The sequence below is a fragment of the Crocuta crocuta genome, unplaced genomic scaffold (genome assembly GCF_008692635.1).
Source record: "Crocuta crocuta isolate KB4526 unplaced genomic scaffold, BGI_CrCroc_1.0 scaffold39, whole genome shotgun sequence".
Lineage (NCBI taxonomy): Eukaryota > Metazoa > Chordata > Mammalia > Carnivora > Hyaenidae > Crocuta > Crocuta crocuta.
The window spans coordinates 2,720,045-2,746,829 of NW_027533334.1; the positions used below are offsets into that span (position 1 = coordinate 2,720,045).

A 26,785-nucleotide genomic window follows, 5' to 3' on the forward strand; every position below is an offset into this window, starting at 1 on the left:
TGGAACGGAACCAGAAGTGCAGGGCTACGGGAGGCTGGATGCCTAGGATCGAGAAAGGAGGACTGTGTTTAGGTCCTGCTGCTCCAGAGAGCAGTTATGGATAGCGGGATCCTCGAGAGCTGGGACATCTCTCATTCCTCTCGGTAGCCTTACTACCTAGTACAGAGCCTGGCCTACAGAAGGCACTCAGCCAGTGTTCGTTGGAATGAACCAACAGATGAACGGCAAATGAATAAGGCCAAATTCAAGATTCCCAACAAGCTTGGAATTTTTATTCCCTCTTTTGGTGGCTTTTCAGAGCCTTGGGCTCTCTCTAATGCCATACAGTTAATGCCAAGACTACCTTCAGTGTCTCTCCTGAGAACTCTTGGCCATCTGACCTGCCCCCAGTCTCCTTCCCTTCCCTTTATATGGTGTATGCATTCAAGATGGGTGCAGGCCACTTAGTGGCTTGTTTCCATGGCAACTTGCTTCTTCATTAAGCTACACCCAGCCCCTCTCCAGTTACCAGCCATTGCCATACCTTATTTAGTTCCCAGCCGTGTTTACATCCTGTCCTGATTCAAAATGTCCTTCATTAAGGGAACATTGTCTTCTCAGAATTAACTTAAAAAATGCACCTAAACACATTATGGGATGACTTTTTTTTCAACGAGGAATATAAAATTTCTCCACAACTTCTGTGCCAAAGAGTGTTTCCTTGTCAGCCGTTTCCATTGACTCTTTTCAAAACTGTTTCCTCCACACATAGTGTATGCCAGCCCTGGAAAGAGTCTCCAGGAGAAGCATGTTGCTCCCAACATAAGGTCTGACTTTCACATTTTCACCTACATCTGGGGCCTCTACCCCCTGCCGGTCGCTGTCATGATTATAATTGCCAGAAGTCTTGTCCTCAATACTGAGGAATATGAACACTAACTTAAGAAAACAGAGGAACAAGAGTCACCGTGCATGTTTATTTTACTGTGTCATTTTTATTAGACCCACCCATTTCTGTTTTTAAGGCTCCTGACATGGTTCTCATCACTTTCATGAAGAAGGATCTATCTGACCCATGATTAGAATCCATCCTGCTCTACTCACAGAGTGTGTTTTGCCCATAGTCTTTTTCTCAGCTGTAAACATTTGTAAGATTTAAGAAACACTGAGATGGTGCCCACTAATGCTAGTTCAAGTTCTCCCTTTCTTTTCAACATGGATTTCCACATCCGCTGGCAGAACTTCTACCATGCAATCGCTGCTTGCAGCCAGCGTGGGTAGGCCTGTCCTTGGTCCAACAAGCTAGTCTGGTTCCTCAGTTGGGGCCCTTCACCACCATTCCTTGCCTTCCCATGCAGCACCATACTGATTCCCACATTTGGCATCTCCCACTTGCCAGGCCTCTCATGGCTCACCTCAATGTATTGCCAAGATCTTCTGCCTAGATCCTTTCCTCAAAGCTCAGTGGGGATTTACACAGCAGAACATTCATTGTGGCTAAGGTATAAACCCAAGTTCCTTAGAACAGCTTGCCTCTGTGCACTGAAAATCCAGTTTTGATTTCCCTTGCTCTTTCCATGCCTGCATTTAGAGCAAAAGTGCACCCGCGGATATGCAGAGTTCACCCTAACTGTGCGGTTGTGCTGTGACCAATTTAGACACAAACATTGTCTAAAGAGATGGTTCAGTATACTGTACATGGGGTCAATCTTGTAGGGAAAGTGAAAGTCTTTGCATACCTGGTTGAACTGTGTCCCCTTCAAAAATATGTTTCAGTCATTAATCCCCAATGTCCTGAATGTGACCTTATTTGGAATTGAGTCTCAAGATATCATCAAAAAATATGAGATCATAGTGGATTATGGTGGGCCCTAGCCCAATAACTGCTGTTCCTCTAATAAGCAAGAATAGGAAGGAAACTTGTCAGTGTGAAGACAGAGGAGAAAACGGAGGTAAGCTGCCATAAACCAAGGAATGCAGGAGATTGCCAGCAACCACCCAGAAGGTACAAGAGACAAGGAAGGGTTCTTCCGTAGACACTTTATTCCGCTTCTAGCTGTGAGAGTGTACATTTCTGTTGTTTGAAGGCACTCAGAATGTGGTAATTTGTTATAGCAGCCCGAGCAAATAATACATTCACCAGCCAGAAAACTAGAAAGAGGGGAGAGTTTTGACTCTCAAACTTTGTCATCATTTTGCCTCCAATGTTCAGCTCCCCCAAGGATAAATGGGAATTTGCCCAGTTTGTTTCTTGGAAGAGAATACTTTCTGTACTTTCGGACATGAGAAAAAAAAATGCAGCGATTTCTTTCTCCCCTGACATTGGTAACAGTATTACTCATAATGCATTAGACACTTAGAATTGAGATACTACCTAAGTATTTACAGCTCCTTCTGGAGTGTGACTGCCTGACATCCCGATGAGAGGCTACTTGTGAACCACCCCTGACCATGTCGCAACCCACGGGCCCCTCCTCTGGTGGCCAGCTAATGAATTAAATGTGGCTGCCTGAGTGGACTCATTAGCCTTCAAGGGCAGGAAGGCAACTTGAACGTTGGATGTGATATGTAATGTAGATTATAAACAGCCATTAAGTGTTCTTCCAAGGAAAATGTCTGAACAAAATGCTTTTAAGCTTATTATTATTATTATTTGTCTTTGGAGAAAGAGTTCTAGAGCTGGGGGTGATGGAGAAGCTCAAGTAGGGATGGAACCAAATCCACTGCAGTGGTAGGGAAATGATAGGAGCATCCAGCACTGGCCTAAAGGGAAATGTAAGGGATGTGGCAGCAGTAGACTTGGTTGCATGAGGCACAGAAGTAGAGTTACGAATAAGACTGACTCCTAGGCTGAGGAAATCTGAAAAATGTTTGGGTCATTGACTGTGGTAGGGCATTGACATTCAAGAGCAAGAAGAGCAAGAATGAGGGGATGAAGAAGGAGGTCACTCACAGGCTAATAAAGCTTGGCAGAACCATCATAATCATGGACTCCAAGTGCCACATTCTACACACGAGGTCACTGGGGCCCAGAGAGATGAAGCAGTCAACCAGAGTCCCATGGCTGGCGAAGGGCAGAGCCAAAATCAGAATCCAGGACCCCTCTCGTAATCCAAATTAGAGACCAAGAACTGGAGAAAAGACCTATGGATGTAGATTTTGTAGAACTTGACTTTCTAGCTGGCAATTCACACAGGAGACTATATAGAACAAAGGTTACCACCCACAAACTCATTCTTTGACCTTTACTCTAGTTTTTAAAATTAGCATTTAAATTTGTTTCTGCACTTAAAGGTTAGGTGAGTTCCCATAGCACTCTGGGTTGCTGGCTGCTCCGGGAAGCCAATTGGTCTGTGAGAAACTAAGGAAGGGCTCCTTCCTCTCAGATGGGCCAGGTACAGGCTGGTATACCCTGCCCACCTGGCGGGCTTCATGGTGGATATCCTCCACCTGGCCCCGCTGGGCCCTGGAGTTCATAACCTCTGGGAGGGAGGAAGAATGGCAAGGGTCCTGGGCCTGAGGCTGACAAGCAGGATTGGAAATGGCGGAGGGTGAAGGGAAGGAACCTGAAGACAAGAAGGACCAGGGAGCCTAGGTCACAGAAGCAAAGGTCTTGTCCAAAAATCCAGGGGACAGACTTTTCATCTATTTTTAGATAAAGTAACAGGATGTGGAAACCAAAAAAAAAAAAAAAAAAAAAAGTAGGCAAATCTCTGATCCTGCACAATGGCGATGACTTATGCAAAACATCCTCTTTCCTATTTTTAACTAGATCACAGAAGCTGCGTCAGAGAGCTCGTTGCTGACTAATCCTGTTGCGGTGCCTTTCTCTGAATTGCATAAATGCCATCCACATAGGCTAAAGAACATTTGAAAAGGGGAAGAAAAATCTGTAAAGACTACTGCACACAGGGCATTCTTATAAATAGTATTCTGAGATCACGGTGTTCAGGGCCACCACTTTCTGGAAGTTGTCTAGGATTTCATGGTTGAATGATACAGACATCCAGAGGAAACTATTCGTTTATTTGTGCTGAATTAGTGATCCCGTGATGGTTTTGTATTCCACAGCAACAACTCTTTTTCAGGAGGTATCATGGAGAATAATGCCGATTTTTCAGCAAAATTATTTTCTAGTTGTATAAATGTCCCTGTGCCAGGAACAGGCGATTTATTGGAGGAAAGGACTCAGGAATGAGAGCGAAGGGTTCTCGATGCTTTATGGGCAAGAACCACATTGTGACAATGGCAGGAGTTTTTACTGAGATGAAGCTGTTGCAGATGCTGTGGGGGCCCTGCTCCAACCCCCCACCCCAACACTTCCATGTGCTCCAACTGACCACCAGCTGTTAGTCTCTGCATCCCTTTGCCCAGTGCTTTTTTTCATAAACGAGGAAAGCCAGATTTGTGCCAAGGAATGAAAACCACCCAAAAGCAGCAGCAGCCCCAACCGGCAATTGACAGGAGCTGGTGTGTAAATAGCCCAGTCCCACACCCCTCTGTGGGATGACCCCTAGCATGGGTTCTACAAGTCATTTAACACACAGAGAAAGTAGGCTGCTGGATTTGGAAGGCAAATGCCTTGCTACAGTAACGCTGTAATATTATTGTTTTGTTTTCAGTGTGTGTGTGTGGGGGGAGAGTAGTATGTAGAGTTTATATACGTATATACGAAATGTATATACTGTGTGTATAATCAGTGTATATAACAAATAATGAATACTGTGTGTGTGTGTGTGTGTGTGTGTGTGGGCACGGGTGTGCTAGTTTATGCTTATGGAAGGTGATACTGTTTTCCACTTGCAATGATGTTATAAAGCTTCTTTTCAGAATGAACTTGTTTAATTAAAAATGCTGAATTGGGGTCACCTGGGTGGCTTAGTCGGTTAAGCGTCCGACTTCCACTTAGGTCATGATCTCGCGGTTCGTGGGTTCGAGCCCTGCGTCAGGCTCTGTGCTGACTGCCAGCTTGGAGCCTGGAGCCTATTTCAGATTCTGTGTTTCCCTCTCTCTCTCTGACCCTCCCCTGCTCACGCTGTCTCTCTCTCTCTCTCTCTCTCCTAAATAAATAAAAATAAAAATGCTGAATTGAACATTTAAGTAGAACATTAAGAAGAACGTTTAAGTAAATGATAGAGTACAGCCTCCACCAATATGCCACAAAAGTGTAGAGGTTGTGCGTGAAGGACTAAAGCCACTCTGGTGTCTTCCTGCTCTGTTCTGCAGATCCCTCAGGTGCCTCAGAAACTGCCAAGATTGGCAAGGGGAGTGACAGTGGCTTCAGGTCACCCTCCTCTGGATGGAGGGTGGACTGGCCTGGGAATCGGTGATCTAACGAGTGAACTGGGGGAAGGGATCTACCACTTCAAAGAACAAGAGTTCACAAGTTTGAAAAGTTCACATGGAGTCCAACACTCAGTTGATCAAGAACTTGGGGCCAAGAGAGTTTCCATGACATTTCCCAGTTCCCACATGGAGTTTGTGACAGAGCCGGGACATGGCCCCATTCACATGACCCCCACCCATGCCCTTCACACTGTGCTCCCTCCCTGAGAGGCAGGGCTCCGGTAAGGCCTCAAGACAGGAGAAAGCAGGGCAGGGAATGCGGAGAGGAGAGCCTGGAGAGCACAGCTCTGCAGGGGAATCAGGTGACACTGTCCTGGCCCCGGCAGGGAGAGCTTTTTTATAAAGGAAGGTCTCGGGCAGGCGGGGAATGACAAATACGGTGGGAAACACGTTGGGATCAGATGAGAAGAAGGAGCTTGAATGCCTGGTGGGGGTGAGTGTGAACTCAGAGGAAGTGTGGACCCCGGTCCCTGAGCTGGGAAGAGACACGTGAAAGCCATGTTTTGGAAGGCAGCACTGTAGATGGTAACTATGTTCAAATGCTGCTCCCAGAATCGACTTACGTAGCCTCTCGGTGCCTCAGCTTCTTTCAACTGTACAACAGCCATAGCATCAGAACTTCCCTCATGAATTTTCAGTGAGGATTAATGGGAATAACACACCAAAAATGGTATCTGGTACCTAATAAGCGCTCAGTAAATAATAGCTATTATGATGTTTTCTATGAAGGACTGAATTGTGTCAAGAGAGGGAAGTGCCCTGGCCAAGGTAGGTAGTAGCAGAGACAGAATGAGAAATTAGTTCAGATTTCTAATTGGACACTCTTTCTTTGTTAAACCGATGTCTTGTTTATTTTCTTGTATGTATTAGCATTTCCACTTGCAAGGCATAGTGCTCTTATTTAGTACAAACAGACCCCCACAATGGTTTCCTTTTGGAAAAGCAATTTGATCAATTTCTTTCACTCCCCAATTAATATATCACAGTTAGAGTGAGCCCTGCCTGCTTTGAAAAAGCGGGGTTTTCAATCTTCAGGTCTTCAGCCACTAACACGGGAGCCTGATTTTCAGCCGTATGAACTTGCGTATGACATTTAAATTTTAATAACTGTTCTGATTGCTTCCTTGTGTCTGGAGAAAATAACATAGCTTTTGACCAAATGCTATCCTTTCCCTTTTTTCATCAGATAAATCATACTTATGACCTGAGAGCTTCTGTTGTTCTTTATGATTCACTGATCAACCATGAACGAAGAAACAAATGCTGAAATTTTGGTGACAGCATAATGGTGATTCTCTCCAGGAGACTGCGGTCTTGCAAAGAATCAGAGACCAAGGGAGGGTGGCTTCCTCAGAGATTCTGTGGTCCAGCTCCTTCATCTTTATAGATGACAAAACTCAGCTTGGAAAGGTGAAGTGAATTTCGCAAAGTCATCTAGCTAGTTGGTGGTAAAAGGGATTTTGACCCCATTTTTTTTTTACTTGGAGTCCCCATTCCATCACGTCCTGCATCAACTCATGCATTTATAAATTCTTCCTGTATTATTAGGCAGGCAAATCCAGCTTGTTGCTTGGTTTTACAAATAAAATTTTATTGAAACACTGTCCCTTCACAAAAGATGTCTGCCAATCACTGTTCTGTATCAAGCCTGGCTGAAACTCCTTTTTTGTTGTTGTTTGTTCGTTTGTTTTTGTTTTACCCTTTTTGTAAAAAAAATCTTGATAGATTAGTAGCGCCTTCAGCAGCAGGTGGAAGTTCTGTGTGCATGTCCACACAACTAATTACATTGATGCCACATAGATGTGCTCTTATTTATTCGGCATTCCATCTTCTCCAAAGCTTGCTACAGTTTTCTAGAACAGTGGTACCCAAATCTGCCTAATCATCTGCTCTACCCCATGAAATTCCTTAGACTACAGACTCCCAGGACCCTCCCCAAATCTCCAATCAGTATATCTGAGTTTAGGTTTGGAAATCTGTAATCTTATTATTACAGATGATCAGTCAGGTTGGGAACTTCTGCTCTGGGTATTGAGGGGGTGGACTCTGTGTCTTTGTTAGAGTTCTTCCTGTTCCTCCTGTGTGTCTCTAAGCCCATTCTCTTCCTGAGCCCCACGCTGTAGGCGGTAGGTACGTTGGTCCTCATCTTTGCTGAATGAGGCTGGGGCCAGGGGCACCTTACACACCACACTATGTATTTCCTCAGTATCCAGTAAAGTAGTATAAGCACTTACTGCCTTCCTTGTAGTTATTTGACTAGTTACACTTTCATTTCTATCATTGCCTTTTTCACTTTCCATTTGCATTTGCAAGAAATTCCTCAAATGACAAATCCAACTCTGATTTCTTCTGCTTTCCGATTATAAAAGTGAGGTTCATAGACATCCAGAACTTACATGATAAAAGCCTAGGATCCTCGGTACCCTGTTATTCATCTTTCTTTCCTCTCCTGCTTTTAAAAATGTCACTGTAGCCATTAGGGATTAAAACCAAAAAAGATTTAGAACCCTGAAAGTTTGTTGGTCTTAGCTATCCATTAATTTAAATTTTCCTCCCCACTGTGTGAGGGTTATGTTAGCCTAATAAAGTAAGCTTTTAAATATATATATATATATAGCCACACTCAGTCCACATTCATTTTTTAACCGGCTCCTCTCTCTTCCATTGTATAAATTAACTAAAATAATTGACCTCAATGGTCTTTTCACTATGAATGACTTTGTGTGGGAAAGCTAGTTCTTACTTTCATAGAATGAGGTAGGTTTATTTCTTTCTCTTAAGTGAATTAAGACAAAAATATATGATGTGCCAAGACTTCAATATGTCCCATGTTATAATTAGGATTGATGAAGTCCTACCCAAGAAAGCAGTAGACATTGAATCAAAAGAGGAAAGATAATGTTTAACCTGCCAAGCAGAACAATAAACGAGATCTATTACTGTGAAGGTGTTTAGAATTAGCGTTTCTCACTCAGAGAGGCACCGACCAACAGCAAATGCAAAACCAATGAGGACATCAGAATGACACTTGAAAGACCTTAACAAAAAAATATGGCATCATGCTGGGATTTGTGAGGTGAGAAATAGTGACTTCTGCCTGATGCAATGTCTTTTATAAGCCATGACAATTAGAGGTGAAAATGGAAGTGCTATTCAATTACTTTGGGCAGTATCTTTCCACCTGCATGAGATTAACGGGGCACATTTCACAATAGACATCTCAAGAAATCTAACTAACCATTTGTGCAATCTTAAGTGGATAGGCTGTAATTAAATAAGCATTTTATATCCCAGTTAGGCCGGCCCCAATGAGCAAGTCTAAATCTTGTTTTCAGGATCAAATTGCATTTTGTGACAGCACCTCCTTGCCAGTCTGACCTTCCAATGGGGACAGGCATTTCAGAGTAAAGGCAAACATGCCTAACAGATAAAGACAGCAGAACACTCTCCAGAAGACTGGTGAACTGTTCAAAGTCACAGTGCATTGGAAACAACAGAGATTATGCTAACTTCAGAAAGGTAATTCTGGTTTCAGGGAAACAGACTGATTTACTAATCTTGATAAACCAGGCATTCAAAATAGACCAGGGCAGAGGACCTGGCCATGGCACCCTGAAGGCACTGTCTGCCCCATGGCCTTGGCACTTACTAAAACCTAGTGTATATTGTAATTTATTGTCTAAGATCTGTTTGTCTTCCTGAGTAGATTGGAGGCATCTCAAAGGCAGAGATCAAGGTGAACTGTTTGGGCATCACCAGTACCTTCCATGTGGGCTGTTCGAATGTTTGTTCTAGTTGTTGTTGGTGATGCTCTTAGGTAGATAAGTAAGTTAGTTAATTAACAGAGTTTAGAAGCACAAAAGCATCCAATTCCTTCTAAAAATTTGGCAGTTCATTCTTTGCCTCTGTTAATATGGAACCGATCCCTTCATCGTAGGAGGAATAAATGCAAAATGAATACAAAAATTCACATATTGTATCCATTTCTTAATATATACATTTGTTTATTTAGAAAATACAACAAAGTATAAAATCATTGGAATTATTTGATTCGGATAAATCAAAACTGCAAATATATCTTCACCTTCTCCGATCCTTTTTCGGTTGGAAGTCATGCCAGTTACGTCAGCAATTGCCTGAGCATGGGCTGTGGAATGGGTCCTACATGTTTCTTGTAGGTATTGCAGGTAAAATTATTCCATGGTTTAATAATTTGGAGGACATTCGGGGTGAAATGAGGTTTAAAGAGATTTCTTTATTATAGGGTTTCTCAAGTTTTTGAATTGTGCCAATATCATTTACGAGTCTTCAGAGTTAGAAGGCAGATGGTATGGATTTACTAACTCATGTAACTCTTTTTATGGAACTGAGAGACTGGTGTGGTCTGAGGAACACACTTTGGGAAATGCTGAACCAGACACATTTTTAATGTAGGCTCCTTCTGTTAGAAAATTTTCACAGTTGAGCACCTAAATTGAAAGACCTTCCATTCTGTAAACCTTCTGGAATCATGGTTCTCAACCTTGGCTGTCCATTAAAATCACCTGGGAGCTTTAAANCTGATCTATAAAATGGAAATAATAGTACCTACCTCACAGAATTGTGAAATATAAATGAGATCATATATGGAAAATGCCTGCTCTGGTGCCCAAAACAAAAAATTAGGCTTTGAACAAAATGTTTCCTTCTAGGGATAGTGTAGAATTCCAATGAAGAAATATAGAAGATGTTATGAAAAAAGAAAATCACTGTTTGGCCACACCATGGTTCTGCATCAACAGATGCTAACAATATATGAGAAACAGGATGTTTGCATGGCCTAAGTATTTCCCCACAATATACTTATTAATTACAAAGGGAAAAACAGTAATTTTACCATGGAAAAATCTTGAAGTCTTCATCTGCACTAAATGATGAAAGGTAACCTCGTCAGTAATGACACACGTCAATACCACGTGCTCCCTGATACAAGGGGACACTGAGAAGACGTCATGACTTCTGTAGTGTTCTTGCCAAAAATACCTTTTCTGGAGAGATTATACAAGGAAACATCGGCAAACCTAAGTCAAAGAACATTTTTCAAAATTACTGGCCAATAATTTTCAAAAGGATCGAGGTCATGAAAGAAAAAGACTGAAGAACTGTCCCTGTTTGGAGGAGACTAAGAAACTAAATGCATTGTGGGGGCCTGGATTGAATCAGGGACCAGAATAGGAATATTAGTGGAACAACTAGCATGAATTCAATAAGCTCTGCACATTATCCATTTCTTCAAGATTGTTTAGCGAATGTTGATAATTATACTACACTTCTGTAAGATGTTAACATCCACTGGAGTCTATGGATGAAGGGTAAATGAAACTCTGTCCTATTTTGAAACTTTTTGGTGAGTCTCAAAAGTTTTCAAAATGAAAAGTTAAAATACTAGAAAAAGTTAATGCTTCTTTATTTCTTTCTCATTCAGGAGCTTTCAAGATAATGGAATCAATATTTGAGGAGGTTGTTTGTTTTCTTTTCCCTCATGGGTGTTTGGAGTTTAGGGGAAATAGGCCTCTCTATACTGTAGAGTCTACATTGAGCGTAGGAGGGAGTGGCCCAAGATGGGAAATTCATCAAGCATTTCCTGTGATTTGGAAACATGTGATCCTGAAGCAACCCTGTCATAAACATCAGATAGAGAAGATTTGGTAGAAGAGGGGAAAAACCCAAAAGCAATCCAAGAAAGAAGAGGGTAGGAGCCCAGGAAGTGGTAAGGAGAAATTAGGAGCTGCTAGATATGGGTTTCAAAAAAGGATTTGGTTTTTGAGTAAGGACAGGAGAAAGGGAGACAGTTATGGCTGTAGGGAATAGCTATATAAGATACTTAAAAGGGCAGAGAAGGGACAGAAGAATTTAAAGATATTTTTATGGCATCATACATGTTAAGTTCTTCCTGGCATTTGCCTGTAAGCTGGCAGTAGAGATTTTGAGTTTTTTCTAATTTTTGTTCTTTTTTTTTTTCCTTTGAATATTACTCTATGCTGAAACTCACCCTCCAGGGGCCTGGTTATAATTCGGTTACACTGTGACACGGTCCAGATCATGTGCTTTTCTTGGAAGGCAGATGACAAAGCCATTAACCTGGTAGCCCTTTGGCCTTCTGAAGAAAGGTGGTTTGGCCTGGAAACTCAAATGCCTGAGAAACCACGCAACACAGTTTTGTGCTGCCGGGCAGGAATGGGGGCCTGCACCGCAGGACCGAGGAGGATGGCGGGAGCGGTGTGGCCGAGGAGCTGCTTGGAGTCTCTCATGGATTGTCTTCACTCGCAATGCCCACTGGTTTCTTCCTAATCATTTTCAGGACTGGAAGCCAGAAGTCCATCTGTAAAGACAAAAGGATGAATGAATAAGCATTAGAGTCATTTCAAATGCCTCTGACGTAAACTTTTCATCATGGGCTGCTCGTGTCAGGAAAAAATGCAGACTTGGAAACGGCCAAGGGCACCTGGGTAGCTCCGTCGATGAAGTGTGTGATTCGTGGTTTCAGCTCAGGTCATGCTCTCACGGCTGTGTGGGTTTGAGCCCCACATTGGGCTCTGTGCTGGCAGTGGGGAGTCTGCTTGGGATTCTCTCTCTCTCCCTCTCCTGCCCCTCCTGCACTTGCACTGTCTCTGTCTCTCTGAAAGTAAATCAACTCACAAAAAAGTAAAGAAATAAAATGGTCTTGCACCATTATAAAAAGTAGAAAAAAAAGAGAGAGAGAGAGAGAGAGATTTGGAAACGGCCAGAAATTTATCCTTGTGGGTTACTTAGCCTTTCATTCTTTATGAGCTATTTCCCCATTCTCAACTATCAGGAGCTCATAGCAACAATGGGACTGATTCTTATCCATGGACATGAAAATGACTTTCACCCTGTAGAATTCAATTAATCCTCCCATCCACCTTGTGGAAGAAGCCAGTTTTGCATCAGGAAGCACATTCATTTGGGTATTCCTTTTTTAAAAAAATTTTTAATGTTTTTTATTTATTTCTGAGAGAGAGAGAAAGACAGCGTGAGCAGGGGAGGGTCAGAGAGAGAGGGAGATACAGAATCTGAAACAGGCTCCAGGCTCTGAGCTGGCTGTCAGCACAGAGCCCAACATGGGGCTCGAACCCACGAACGGTGAGATCATGACCTGAGCTGAAGTCGGACGCTTAACTGACTGCGCCACCCAGACGCCCCTCATCTGGTTATTCCTGATGACATATATACGTGTGTGCTTTAAATTGTTCTTTAAATTGGCTGGAACTTCCTACCATTTCTTCATTAATTAATAAGTTAAATAAAATCTTTGATGAGCATTCATTTTATGTGTAGGAAGTCATTATATTATCATATCTATGTATAAATATACATATATGTTGTATATATAAAAATCATCACCATCATATATATATATATATACACATCATATATATACTTTAATGCTGCAGAATGAGGAAATTATTTGAAGTTTACCAAGCTATAGTGGATAGTTCCCTCTGTTATTTATTTGTCCTTGACATGATTAGTAACTCTTATTGGGCACTGTCCTTTAATAATAATTGCAGAGGGTCTTCCCAGTAGCCCCTCTACCTTATGGCTAATGTACCTACTTGAAATCAGTGTTTTGAAAAATATCTTGCAGGATCATCTGGACCAGCATTCAAAATCACAAAGCTAAGAGCCTTAGCCACGCACATCTATTAATTTTCTCCCCTTGGTGTCCTATCCATTGCTGGGGGTGTAAACCCTAACATGAAACTGAAAAGTGCTTTGAAAGTCAAACTCAAACTCTCCTTCATTACGGAAGACGCCGCCATCTTGGCTTGCCTTTGTAAAGCAGAGATTCTGTTTACTGTTTCCTTCTCTCAGCGCCTGCTTTGCTCTCTTCTTCAGGAGTTTCACGTGCAGGTGCTGGACGCGCTNCACATGAAACTGAAAAGTGCTTTGAAAGTCCATTTGCCCTTCAAACTCAAACTCTCCTTCATTACGGAAGACGCCGCCATCTTGGCTTGCCTTTGTAAAGCAGAGATTCTGTTTACTGTTTCCTTCTCTCAGCGCCTGCTTTGCTCTCTTCTTCAGGAGTTTCACGTGCAGGTGCTGGACGCGCTCCGTCTGCACGGTGGGGTAGAAGGATGCGGACACCAGGATTTTAAGCTGAGTCAGGATGGAGGACAGCAGACCCAGCACCACCAGTATCAGGAGAATAATGCTGAGAGGAATCCAGGTCTTAGACAGGAGGAGCTTTGGCTCAGGGATGCAAGCGGGTTCAAACAGAGATATGTTAAAGGAAGAATCATGTATGATGTCTTGAGTTCCTCGCTCCTAAAATGAAAGAATAATACCCTCAAGATCCATGCCATTTTTGCCCTCAGTCTTTGTCTTGCTCAGTCCTGCCCTACAATACATAGCGTTTCGCATGACCCATTCTTGGGCTGGAGCCGCTAAGGCAGCTCCTTTTGTGCGCTAGGATGGGAGCAAAGACAAGGGTCGAGTCTTCTTTATGGCGATTGCAGTGTTTTTCTAAAGCAGGTTTGTGGAAAGATCGATTTCCTTGAGAGAAAAGGTATCTGATCCGTTTGTCTACTCTGTCCTTTCTTTGGAGAGTCAGGATGCCCATGAGACTGTTGGAATCTCTGAGAAGAAGGCAGAGAAACCCATTTCACTTCAGCCAACAGTTCTCCTCACAAATTTGACCACATAACCCAGTTTTACGGATCACCTGTTTCTACACTCTAGGAAATGGAGGAGCGATGAAAGATGGCTTTAGCTCAACTACAGTAGACATGTTTTTGGAGCAGAGCCCCTTAAGATCCAACCATATCCTCCCCATCTTGAAAATACCCCAACGGCAGACCACAAGGTCACAAAGATGTGGAAGCATTAAATTATGTTCTAAATCAACCTTCTAGACATTGGGGGCGGGGAATTATTCTTAGTGTAAGAATACTAAGAATAGTGTTTGTTGAAGGTGGCATTAAATCCTCTGCGTAGAGGTCTCGGACGGCATTTTGTCATCTCTGCTGGATGCTCACATGGAATGTGTTCCTTTCTGCTTGAAGGCAAGACTACAAATGAGTTGCCCTCAGTGGAGTGACAACAGAGGGCAAAAGATGACATTGAGCCACCCAGCCAAGCCACCAGCTGAAGTGTGTGCTGATTCAGTGCTTTGTTTTCCCTGACCTGAGAAAGTCATTTAATCTCTCAGTGGATTTGTTTTCTAATTTGGTAAAACAGGAATTAATGGACCAGATCCTGCCCATGAATAAACTACTCCCAGTGTAAATTAAGCACCTTGGGGATGGAGCATTAACCTTACAAACTGGAGTACTTAGTAAGTTATTATCACCGCAGCGTCCCAGAGCCCTGGGGCCAGGAAGAGGGAAATGACTTCTCCAAAAGAACATAGCCACACCTAGAGAACTCAGTGCACCTTGATCTGTCCCAGTACCTGTGAAGACTCTGGAAACGTCATACCTGGCGCATCTCTACAAATGTCAAGTCAAATCTGTAATTTCTCCACCTCTGTGCCTAAGGAATGAAAAGCATTTCTGTTGCCTCTTGTTTTCTCTTATTACAAAGACAGTCCACCTACAATTCAACAGAGAGATTTCAGTCCCCAGAGCAAAGCCATGTGCTGTTTTTATACTAGTGAAGAAACAAACACGTCGAGTGAGTCAGTGATGAGAACTGACTCCCGCAATAAGAAAGCAGCGGGTGTCCGGTCTCGGAAGAAGTTACTTAATAGAGGAATCTAACTGGAGATTTTACATTTGGGATTCAGGGCTTCATTAAGATTGAGGCAACATTTTTGTACAGGGTTGGTGGAGGATAGTCTGGAAGACAAATGAATTCTCTCAAAATGCTGAGCAATATACTAAATAGTACCCTGATGTTTTAAAATGTGTTCACCTCTCTTAAGTAAACATTTTGCCAAGACAGCATGGAGTAATGGACCGAGGGCCCGCTCTGGTATCAGACAGCCCTGAAAAGTCAATGCAGACAAAGGCTGTGCACAAGTAGATGCTCAATAAGTAACAACGCTGGCTATTTTTACTTACAATGCCCACCCATCCAGCTAGCTCCATTTGGCTCATTTCCCTTCTTTCTTTTTTACTTAAAACACTTATTTAAAATCGTACAAGAGTGGGAGAGAAATATTGGCAAAACCACTAGGTGACGTTTCTCTTCCTGCTCGACCTGCAGAAATGGAGGGACCAAGGGCCGCCAGGGCATCCTGGGGTAAGGGCAGAACACCGCGGGTCCCTAGAGCCAGCGACTGGCAGCAGTCTCCCAGGCACGGCAGGAAAGGGTTCGGGAGGAGCCCCCACAGCAGTCTCGTATCCACCCCTGCCCCAGCACCCACTACCCTGCTGTCGCTATGAGAGAGGGTGGTGGCCTCCCCCACCAGGATGTGACTGCAATGGCAGCCGGCGAAGCTTAGACATCTTTGCATCCTCAGTACCCAGCGACACCCAAAAATGTATTTGTCAGGACATTGTCATTGGAAAGCTTCTGGGCTTTTTTTGGAAGGCAGAACTTGCCTTTTTCTCCTGCTGTCTAAAATGGTGAGAATTCACAAAGCAGGCATGGGTATTGGCTGAGAGAGAAATATGAGAGAGAAGCAAGAGAAAGGAGGAGAGGAAGAACTGAGCAAGGAAAAAAGACAAAGGAGAATGGGTTGGGGAAGGGGAGGCGAGAGACCCTTTTACCTGCCACCCACTGCCAGGATTAAGCATGTCTGAAGATATAGTTTAGCTTTCACTGGAGACACGGCTTCTATTATCCCCGCTGCTCAGACTTCTAGAGCAACAGAGATCTTGTAATTAACTGAATTCTTTAGGGGCAGCAGAATGCTTGGAGTAATCAACTCTGAGAAGCAGCCCAGGATTCGAGGGGGTGGAGTTGACCTACCTGCTAAGCCAGAAGAAGCCGGGAAGAAAAGTGTGGATGCTACCAGAAGACCTCAGACCCCAAGATAGAGAGAGCTATGGAAGAGTGGGACTTCAAAGGAGGGCTTGCAGGCACCCTTTCAGCCATTTTCTTCTAAGATCTCCCCAACTGTATCTTGACAAAAAACAAGAGAAAATCGGACATGTGCAGACAGCTGTTGGTGCTATCACCAGCCCAAGCTGGTGCACTCCACCCCAGCATGCACAACACTCACACGCGCATGCACACACGCACACATGCACATAAACACGCATGCCCCACGTAGCTCAGCTTCACAACCTCTGGGTTTTAAAAAAAAAAAATCAAGACAATATCTGACAATACCCACATCCTCTGAAATGCCCACATAATCACAAACTTCCCCAGAGAAAAATGGAAAAGAAAAAAATGGGATGCACAAAAACCATGATCTTCTTGGTTGAGACACAGCCACCAAGAAGAACAAGAACAAAGGAGAGAAAGGCAGATTCCCCAAGGCTCAGGGGTCACCAGCTCAGAGAAACACACTGTCTTGACTAATTAAGATTGTCATAGATCCATCCAATGACCTTTATCTCCATTCTTTTGGGCGGAGTTTAGAATAGTGGTTCTCAATCTTGGCTGCACATCAGAACCACTTGGAGAGTTTTTAAAAAATCCCCCACCCAGGCCTCACCCCAATCACCTATTGATTCCTTGGTGTTTATTTGCTTGTTCAGGTCCACAGCGAAGACGCTATGGAGCCATGGTAGATAACCACTGATTTAGCAGGTCCTTGCTTTTGGCGCCTGCATCAAATGTTCTCAAACTATGGTTTCTATAGACCATGCACTTTGAAATCCCGTGGAGAGCTTATTAAAAGGACTCTCCCTGGACACTTGGGTGGCTCAGTCAGTTAAGCATCTGACTCTTGGTTTCAGCTCAGGTCACACTTAAGGTTGAGAACCACTGACCTAAAAACCAAGGTAGCTGTTTCCTTCCTTCCTTCCTTCCTTCCTTCCTTCCTTCCTTCCTCCCTTCCTTCCTTCCTTCCTTCCTCCCTTCCTTCCTTCCTTCCTTCCTTCCTTCCTTCCTTCCTTTCTTTCTTTCTTTCTTTCTTCTTTCTTTCTAGAGGGTGTTATCATGTACTAGCACCAGCCATAATATCTGGTTACTTAGGAGCTCTTTTTTCAGTGACCATCCTCTTTAATGCTCTGCTGATGCATTGATAGGCCTCCCATGTTGCATATGGGCTCAAGACGCAATGAAAAGAAGTTCTCGTTCACAGAAGTTGCTCAAGGTCTACCTGCACAGGTCCGAGGGAGGGAGGAAGACAGACTCTAGGTTCACACCAGGTACTCTTGCTTGAGAACCAACTTCATGTTCCGTATCAGAGACACCTATTCTCCCATTTCAGTGTTTGCTAACTATAGAAAGCGAAAAAACTCCCCTTCTCCAGAGATATAAGATCCTAAGGCCTGAAACCGATACGTGTTACTTTATTTGGAAAAAAAACGGACGTTGCAGAAGTGACTAAGACAAAGATCTTGAGATGGAGAGAGTATCCTGATTCTCCCGGTGAGCCTTAGCACAATCACATTCATCCTTTACGAGGGAAGCAGAGAGAGATTTTACATACACAACGGAGATGACAATGTGAAGACAGAAATGAAGATGGAGAGGTTCAGCCACAGCCAAGAAAAGCCAACAAGCCACCAGAAACTGAAAGAAGCAATGAGTAGATTCTTCCCTAGAGTCTGAAGTGATTGTGGCACTGCTAACACTTAATTTTGGCTCAGTGATACTGATTTTGGACCTGTTGCCCCTAGAACTATAAGAGAATACATTTTTGTTCTTTCAAACCACCCAATTTGGGTTAACTTGTTAGAGCAGCCACAGGAAACTAAAATGGTGACCAAAGGTTTTCAGGATAATATCATACTCTAACAATAGGATTTTTAGTCAACTTAACCAACAATTGTTGGGCTCCTTCTACATGCCAGACACTATGCCATCATGGGAATTCCAAGGTGAATAAGTGCTCTGGGAGGTTCATGATCTTTATCAAGACAAACCAGCCAATAGCCGGGTCACGCTGCAAGAAGCACAGGTGGCCGCCTACCTCTCTGTGCAGTTTCAAGTGGACCTCGAGCCCCGGCAAACCTTGGAAATGTTTGCCCACTGAGAAAATGAGCTGATACAGAAGATAATCTATGGCTGCAAACAGCACCCAGATGTAGAGATGGGTAAGAATGGGGAGGCAAAACAGCCCCAGGTTCCTCCTCTCTTTAGGAGACAGCCAGAAAGATGGGATGATGACATATTTCTTCCTTTCCTTCTTATTCAGTGGAAGGACACAGGGCCTCTGTAGTTGCCTCTCCATTTCATCAAACCGAACAAATTGTTTGGTGATGAAGATGTTTTCAAACTTCCAACCACAGGGGTCCAAAAATCGCTTCATGAAGAGGCCAGTGCCAAGTAGCACCAGCAAAAGCCCTGCTAGGGCGAGGAGCTGCCGTCCCAGGGAGGACAGTACTTCGGTCGCTGTCACCATCTGATACAAGACACCCAAGACTTGGCCTTTGGTGTCATTTAGCTGTGCCTCCAGGGCTTGGCTGGGACTGAAAAGAGAGACTGCCAGAGTCTGGTTCCAAGAAATAAGGTCATCAAATAGACTTAGATGAGTGGCAAGGCCATAAATCCACTGAATGGCTTCAATATATTTTTTCAAAAGTGGAAAATGTATGGAAAAGCTCTTGGCCTTTACGTTGCAAGTCATACTGTCCAGGAGACCTTTGAAGTTATGAAAAATATTTTCCACATGTCCAAAGATTACCATCCCGGTGCCAGCAGTAATCAAAGCATTCCTGCCCTCCCGCAGGCCACAGGAGAGGAAGAGGAGGAGGATGAAGCATCGCGCATGCTTGGAGCAGCAGAGCAGAACACAAGTGACCATCCAGGAGGAGATGAAGGCTATGAATGAGGACAGAAGCCAGGAAAAGGCCATAGACAGGAGGCCCACTGAAATGAAAGCAACAAAACAGCAAACCCCCCAATGTTGGATAAAGTCCATCCATCCAGGGCTTCTTGGAGATACGTACATCCCCCAAAGACTTAGGAAGATATCAGTGCCTGAGGTAAAGACACCCATGCTCCTTGTGTCCCTGGAAATAAAAAAGAAACCAGGCTCAGACAGTGATTTTGAATGTCCTCTGTCACCTTTTAAAGGGCACGGTGGTAGACTGGTTGCAAAAACATAGCTGTAATTCTTTACCCATCTCTATCTCCACACACCTCCCTTTTTTAAAGTAAGCTTCATGCCCAGTGCAGAGCCCACACAGAACCCAACGTGGGGTTTGAACTTCTGACCCTGAGATCAAGACCTGAGCTGAGATCAAGAGTCAGATGCTTAACCAAAAGAGCCACCCAGGCGCCCCTCCACATCCCTTTAAATGTAACTTTACAGCTTCTCCCATCAAGAGGTGGGAGAAATAGAACCCAATAAGAGGTGGGTTTGTTTCTCCAACCCTTGAATTTGGAATGGCTTTTTTTTTTATTTTTGAAATTTATTTTTTTATTACTTTTTTTTTTTTACAGTTTATTGTCAAGTCGGTTTCCATATAACACCCNTGGGAGAAATAGAACCCAATAAGAGGTGGGTTTGTTTCTCCAACCCTTGAATTTGGAATGGCTTTTTTTTTAATTTTTGAAATTTATTTTTTTATTACTTTTTTTTTTTACAGTTTATTGTCAAGTCGGTTTCCATATAACACCCAGTGCTCATCCCCATAAGTGCCCTCNGGGATGTCTTTGATCAGTAAATGCAGCAGAAGTGACAGTGTGCCAGTCCCAAGTCTATGATTCACTCCTTCTTCTCCCTTGGAACCCTACTACTGACTTTTTAACAACTACAGGTGAGTTAGTCTGTGGTAGCAAATTGCCAAAAGTCTAGTGGTTTATAGAAACACATATTTAGGGGCGCCTGGGTGGCTCAGTCGGTTAAGTGTCCAACTTCAGCTCAGGTCATGATCTCACTGTTCATGGGTTCAAGCCCCACATCGGGTTCTGTGCTGGCAGCTCGGAACCTGGAGCCTGTTTCAGATTCTATGTCTCCCTCTCTTTCTCTGCCCTTCCCCGCTCATGCTCTGCCTCTCTCTGTCTCAAAAATAAACTATAAATTTTTTTTTTTAAAAAGAAACACATATTTATTCTCTTACAGTTCTGGAAGTCAGAAGTCTCAAATGAGTCCAGGGGCGCCTGGGTGGCTTAGTCGGTTGAGCGTCCGACTTTCGCTTAGGTCATGATCTCGCGGTTCGTGGGTTCGGGCCCTGCAATGGGCTCTGTGCTGACTGCCAGCTCAGGGCCTGGAGCCTGTTTCAGTCTGTGACTCCCTCTCTCTCTGACCCTCCTCTGCTCACGCTGTCTCTCTCTCTCCTAGAAATAAATAAAACATTAAAAAAAAAAAAAAGACGTCTCAAATGAGTCCAGAGAGCTGTATTCTTTCTGGAGGCTCCAGGGGAGAATCCATTTCCTCACTTTTTCCAGCTTCTGGGAGCTCTTGGACTCTCCTCGATCTCAAAGCCAGCAATGTTGCACCTTCTTTCCTTTCAGACTTCTGCTGCCATCCTTATGTCTTTTAGGACTCTGGTCCTCCGGCTTCCCCTTTATTAGGATCCCTGTGATTATATTGGACCCACCCAGATAACCCAGGATAATCTCCCCATCTCAAGGTCCTTAACTTAATCCCATATGTAGAGACCCTATCGCTATGTAAAATAACATAGTAATAAGTTCTGGGTCTTAGGACATGGGCATCTTGGGTGTGGGGGGATGTGAATCAGCCTATCTCACCAGGTTGGGCTGTAACCAATAGCCAGCCAATACCAATCAACTGCCAGACACCTGAAGGGGGCTATCCTAGACCAGCTAGTCACCACCAGCCCACCAGCTGACCACAGCTACCTTAGCAGTAATAAATGCTTATTTGTTCTTTTATCCAGCACAGTCATTGAATTCTGTGCTGCTTTATTAGGCACTGATTGTTAATGGATAAAAACAGCAATACTATACTATGGATCGTAATAATTGAAATAAGCCCTAGGCTGATGAATAGGCTGAGATTTCAATACATTGCATAATGTAAGATCACTTTTTGATAGTCATCCATTTTCTTCTGCTCTGATTTTGCAGACCGGAAAGCATACCAAAGGGCACCCAAACTTAAATGTGGCACTGGACTGAAGCCATTGTGTCTCTGCTCTGTAATGACTGTGTCTTACCCACACCCTCCAGCCACCCCTACCCTCTGAGGGCAGTTGTTCCCTGAGAATCTTCAAGAACAATAAAAATATTTTGTCATCGAATTAATCACCTTTTCTTTATTCCCAGATCTGGAGTAATTAAAATGAAGGTGCTATGAGGCTGCTACCACCCTGTCAGTCATACATCTTTAGGTCTGTGATGCACTCAGACAGTCTTGGGTTCATTTGGAATGGTATGAAATCAATTTGAGATGTTTCTTTCTTGATTGGCATGAAAGTGTCTAAAGACAGCACTATACCATATGTATGGGATTTTAATGAAGACATTGATCAGTTTTTTAAAAATTTATATTTTATTTATTTCTGAGAGACAGAGAGAGAACGCATGAGCAAGCAGGGGAGGGTCAGAGAGAGAGGGAGACACAGAATCTGAAACAGGCTCCAGGCTCTGAGCTGGCTGTCAGCACAGAGCCCGACGCGGGGCTCGAACCCACAAACTGTGAGATCATGACCTGAGCTGAAGTCGGATGCTTATCCGACTGAGCCACCCAGATGCTCCAAGACATTGATCAGTTTTTAAACACTGTCAAATAAGGGTGCCTGGGTGACTCAATTAAGCATCTGACTCTTGATTTTGGCTCAGGTCATGATCTCATGGTCATGAGACTGAGCCCGGAATTCAGCTCTGCGCTGATGGTGTGGGGCCTGCTTGGAATTCTCTCTCTCTCTCTCTGTCTCTTTCTCTCCTCCCACCCCCAAACAGTCCTCTCCAATTTATGCATGCATGCATGTACGCTCTCTCTCTCTTTCTCTCAAAATAAATAAGTAAAGTGAAAAAAAAATACTGTCAAATACATCCCTTCTCACATCAGGTATGCTGGAGCTGGATTTCAGGAACAGTTGGGCAACTTTGAGTCAGGGAATTATACGCGGTGTGTGAGAGGTGTCCAGGCATTGGCTAATGAGCGTGAACTGAGCAACTCAAGGTGAAAGAACAATTCCCTTTGTGTTCAGGTTGAATGAAGTTGATGAAGGGTAGAAATGAGATGGAGAAGGAGGCAAGTTAGGAGCAAATCTGTGGATGTTTCTCCTACAATAATGTACAGCTCCCATCACGTGAAGGGAAATGCTTGGCACAGAAAAGAGATCTGGAGAGAGGTTAAGTGTTGAAGAAGGGTGATCCCCATGTGGGACCGGCCTCCTTAGAGATTTGCAATCCCACATAAGAGGGTACTCTCTCTCTCTGCAGAGGGGAATTGAGTAGCCATTGGAACGGCGATCAGGAAAAGGATGGAGCTCTTTTCTCCTGCACGCTTGCCTCCTTTCAGATTTGGAGGCTGGTTTGGAGGTTGATGGTGCTCCCTTGCACTGACCCCCTCCCACTCTGACTTGACCCCTGGAATCACCAAAGGGCTCCCGTGCCCCCGAACCTCCCCCAGCACTGCCAGCCGGAGTCAGCCGCCCGGTGGCCTGGACGGGAAGACAGCTGCTGTCAGCGGTGAGCAGGTGGGCACCGTGCATCAGAGCAGGTCGGAAGTGCTGCCTCTCCTACCAGCCAGGTCCCCGCTCACCTTCCTCCACAGAGCTTTGGATTTGACCCCAAACCGTTATTTGACTAAATGATCCACTAAAAGGGATTCACTGCCTAGTCTGTTCACTTGATGTAGAACATCTCTCTCCATCTTCCCCAAAGCTCCTGAAGACAAATGCTCTTTGCATTTCACACAGAGGCCAAGGCTCGGGGTGCTTGCTGAAATCCAACAGCCATCACAGAGAGAGGCGGTGGTGGGGTCCACACCCACCACCCCTGCCCCCTGGCCCAGTTCCCTGTGCCCCCCCTCACGGCCAGATCCCATGACTCCAGCTTATGTGACAGGACACTCAGCTCAGTGTGTCTCTGCTGGAAACGCACGACACATTCCGGCAGTGACTCTTTAAGAGCTGACCTGTATATCACAAACCCATTTCTACTGCTCATTTGCTCCCCTGCAGAAAATAGTTGGCCCCGTAAGGCTGTGTTGCGCTTCAGTAGATTTTTCTCTCAAGCAAATCAGAAACCCCAGCTGTTTTTTTGGTCTCATATGCTTTGTGAGGCACCCTTTTGCTTGCTTCCTAAAAAATTAATAATGTGTATTTTGGATTCATATTTCCCTTCTCCTGTCTTCATTCTTGCACAGTGTGTTCCTAATACAGAGATTTCTCTGAAAGTAAGAAATAGATTTATGGACACGTTCAAAGTTTAACATTGGGCAATAAAAACTAGTATCAATTAAATAAGATATACAATAGCAATTTTGTCCTGTAAGAGGCACATGTTTTCTTAATGAGCAACAGAGTTAATATTACCCTCTTTGTTTTTGTACCAAAAACAGCACGTCACCAAAAGACACCAAGACTTTCTGCAGTGAGAGGACTGCGTGCACCTTCTCTTATTTTATAGTTTGAGCCACAGACCTGGGCTTGGGACCGCATGTCTGGAAGCTGGTGTCCAGTCTACCCTTCCTGTCACTGGCAAATATGATCTTGATTTCTTCTCCAATCTGTTTCTCATTTTCCCTGCTTGAATATCAGTTCCTCCTGAGCTCCTTCCTCCTGTGGTTGGTCAAGGGGAGTTTTAGCAAGCCCCTCAAGATGACCAGGACAGAAAGTGCCCAGGAAATGCAGCCCATTTTTTTTTTTCTTTTGCAGCCACCAAAGGAAAAAAAAACCCTGAGAACTTCTATTCTCTGAAGGTCTTCAGGCAATGACTGAATGCCCCAAGTTCAAGGGAGGTGTAGCGACAGGAGCCGGATTGTACCGCCTTCACAGCACTGACCTTTCCACGGCCCCGTTAGATGGCTGCTGATTCCCTTCCTCTTCGGCAGAGGTGTCATTGTCCCGCTGGCCTTCCCTCGGATGGCCCCAATTCTTTCCTTTGAGGCAAATCTGTGACTTGGACCTGGAGAAGCCAGTTGCTTCTTTCTTTCCCATAGACTTTAGAGCCAAAAGAATCTTACAGATCAGGGTATCTTAAACTTGAGTGTGGGATCCCTGGGGGAACCTTCTGACAAGCTTGCCTTTCTGACAAGCTCCCAGGTGACTGATGCTGCTTGTCTGAGGACAGGCCCTGGATAGCAAGCTCTCGAATTCAGCCCTGTCTGATGGCGCTTTCCATGATGAGGGAAACGTTCTCTCTCTGTGCTGCCCAGCACAGTCGGCGCTAGCCGTACGTGATGACTGAGCACTTGAAATAGAGCCAGTGTGACTGAGGAGTTGAATTTTTAACTTTATTTAATTTTAATAATTCAAATTTAAATAGTCACATGTGGCTGGTGTCATTGTATTGAAGGGCACAGCTCTAGATGATTGACACTTAGCCAGCTGATTTCCACAGATGAGGAAACAAAATCCAAGGAGGCTCAGGGACTGGCCGAGGCTGTCTGGCAATGGAGACAGAGCTGGGAGGGGGGACCCCAGTTGCCCACTTTTCCCATCATGTCAGCATCTCACTTCTGACTCTTTGTGAACCTGTTTCAAAATCCTTACCAGTGCTTCTGGGTAAATGGAGTTAAAATTTCCCACATCCCAAATTTGCCTTCAGGCACCACAACACACATAAATAGAAAAGTGGGCAAACTATAGCCTGTGCCTCCCAGACTTAGCAAAATCATAACAACAATAGATAATGCCTCTCAATTTGTTCACCAAGTGCCTGGTCACTGTTGTCACATCTGCTGTACATTATATCTAATCTTCACAGCTCTAGATCTATAGGTATTATTGTAGCTATATATTTTAGATGAGAGAACTGAGGTTCAGAGAAGTTAAATAACTTGCCCAAGGTCACACAGCTGATAAGTGGAAAAACTGGAATTCTGACCCACATTAAGTAGCTCTGAGGGTTCAAGATGGGCAGCTTCTTAGATCCTCTTTAAATGATCTTGAAAGAACAGCTTCTAAATGTATTTGAACTATATTCCCAGAACTTTGGTCATGCATGCATGCAGAAATGTGGACTTAACAATGCTGGTGTCGGCTTTCTTTGCACTGGCGTCTGCCTCAGGGGCCCCCTATCTCCTCTGCCAGCACAGCCCAGGCAGCCCCCACCCCACCCCCAGAGCTGACTGTGGATCGCTTTTCCATGGGCCGACACTTTTGCTCCATGGTGCCCTGCTTCATGTTTTCCTTAGAGACGACTCCAGCTAACGTTGGGCCCAGACTTACTCATCCCTAAACCAGCTCATCGAGTGACAGGCCCTTCCCAGTTCCGAGAGAACACAGGGCCTTTGTTCTCTCCCAGGGTAGGGGAGCTAAGAGGTACATTGGGTGCTGGTACCCACATTCTCTGTTGAGGTGTGGAGGGGGTGCAGGGTCGGGCTGTCCTGTGCTGGAAAATCAGGGCAGTGTGCACAGCACCCAGCATTTTACATACCTGCAAGCATCAGACAAGCACTGTAAAGAGTAAAGGAAATCAGGAGGTACAGGCACTTCTTGGGGTGAGGGGTGTGGAGCAGTGGGCAGTAGGTCTTGGGGGACTAGAGAGCCCAGACCCCAGTTTAAGCTATAGGAACAGTAGCCTTCATCCCAACAGACTTTTTTCAAGCTTGTATGGAGTCCCAGGGTTGCCAAATTTTCTGATTTCTTTTCAAAAGAAGCCAGAAATCTAGACTCTTGGGGGTGANCACACATACACACACACACACACACACACAACTTTTTAAACACTCTAGCTGCTTTTTGGCCACGGACTGTCAGTTTGCAAATCTTGGTCTTTGGGGAGTCCTTACTGCTCCTTCCTCTCGGCTCTGCCTCCCTCCTTACCTTATTCCTCCTCTTCTCCTTTGTTTTATCCCCTGGGACATTTTAAAATCTTGCTGTAGGCCAGTTTCCAGCCTCATGCATAAAGGTTTTTCTCTACGCCTTGGGAATATTTCTTTCCCCCAGAGATCTAACTCTCTTCCCGTCCCTTGTGCTTACTAGATGGAGCCCTCCCTCCCTCTCTCCATTGCTCCTTCTGGGAGCTGCTGAAAGGTTAACCTGATCCTTTTAACCTGCAATTTCTCTTTGTTGTGCCTCCATTATCGATAATGCTTACTGCCTGACTCAAAATCCTTGTCTCCCTGGGACAGAGTACCTGCTTCTTGCTTTTACCAACAGCAATATCCCAAGAGCAATCACCACTTTCCTGCCTCAGTCCCTAAACTATAGTTTGCGCCACACCCTGGGTGGGAGCACGGCAGCTGGAGTCCACAGGAGCGCATCACCAAGGCCCCTTCTCTTTAAAGCCATTTTTGTGGGCGTGGCTG

At 44.4% G+C, this 26,785-nt stretch overlaps 1 protein-coding gene across 1 annotated transcript in view; it reads right to left on the minus strand.

Annotated features, from left to right (window-relative positions):
- Nucleotides 1-11,382: 11,382 nt before the first annotated feature.
- Nucleotides 11,383-26,785, minus strand: part of DCSTAMP (dendrocyte expressed seven transmembrane protein) — a 17,770-nt gene continuing 2,367 nt past the window's right edge. The window contains exons 2-4 of the mRNA XM_077748223.1: nt 18,362-19,403; nt 13,134-13,653; nt 11,383-11,651 (exon numbers count right to left, since the gene is read on the minus strand). Coding sequence (XP_077604349.1) covers nt 11,383-11,651; nt 13,134-13,653; nt 18,362-19,390 — 1,818 coding nt within the window. The 5' untranslated portion in view covers nt 19,391-19,403. The remainder of the gene's footprint in view (nt 11,652-13,133; nt 13,654-18,361; nt 19,404-26,785) is intronic.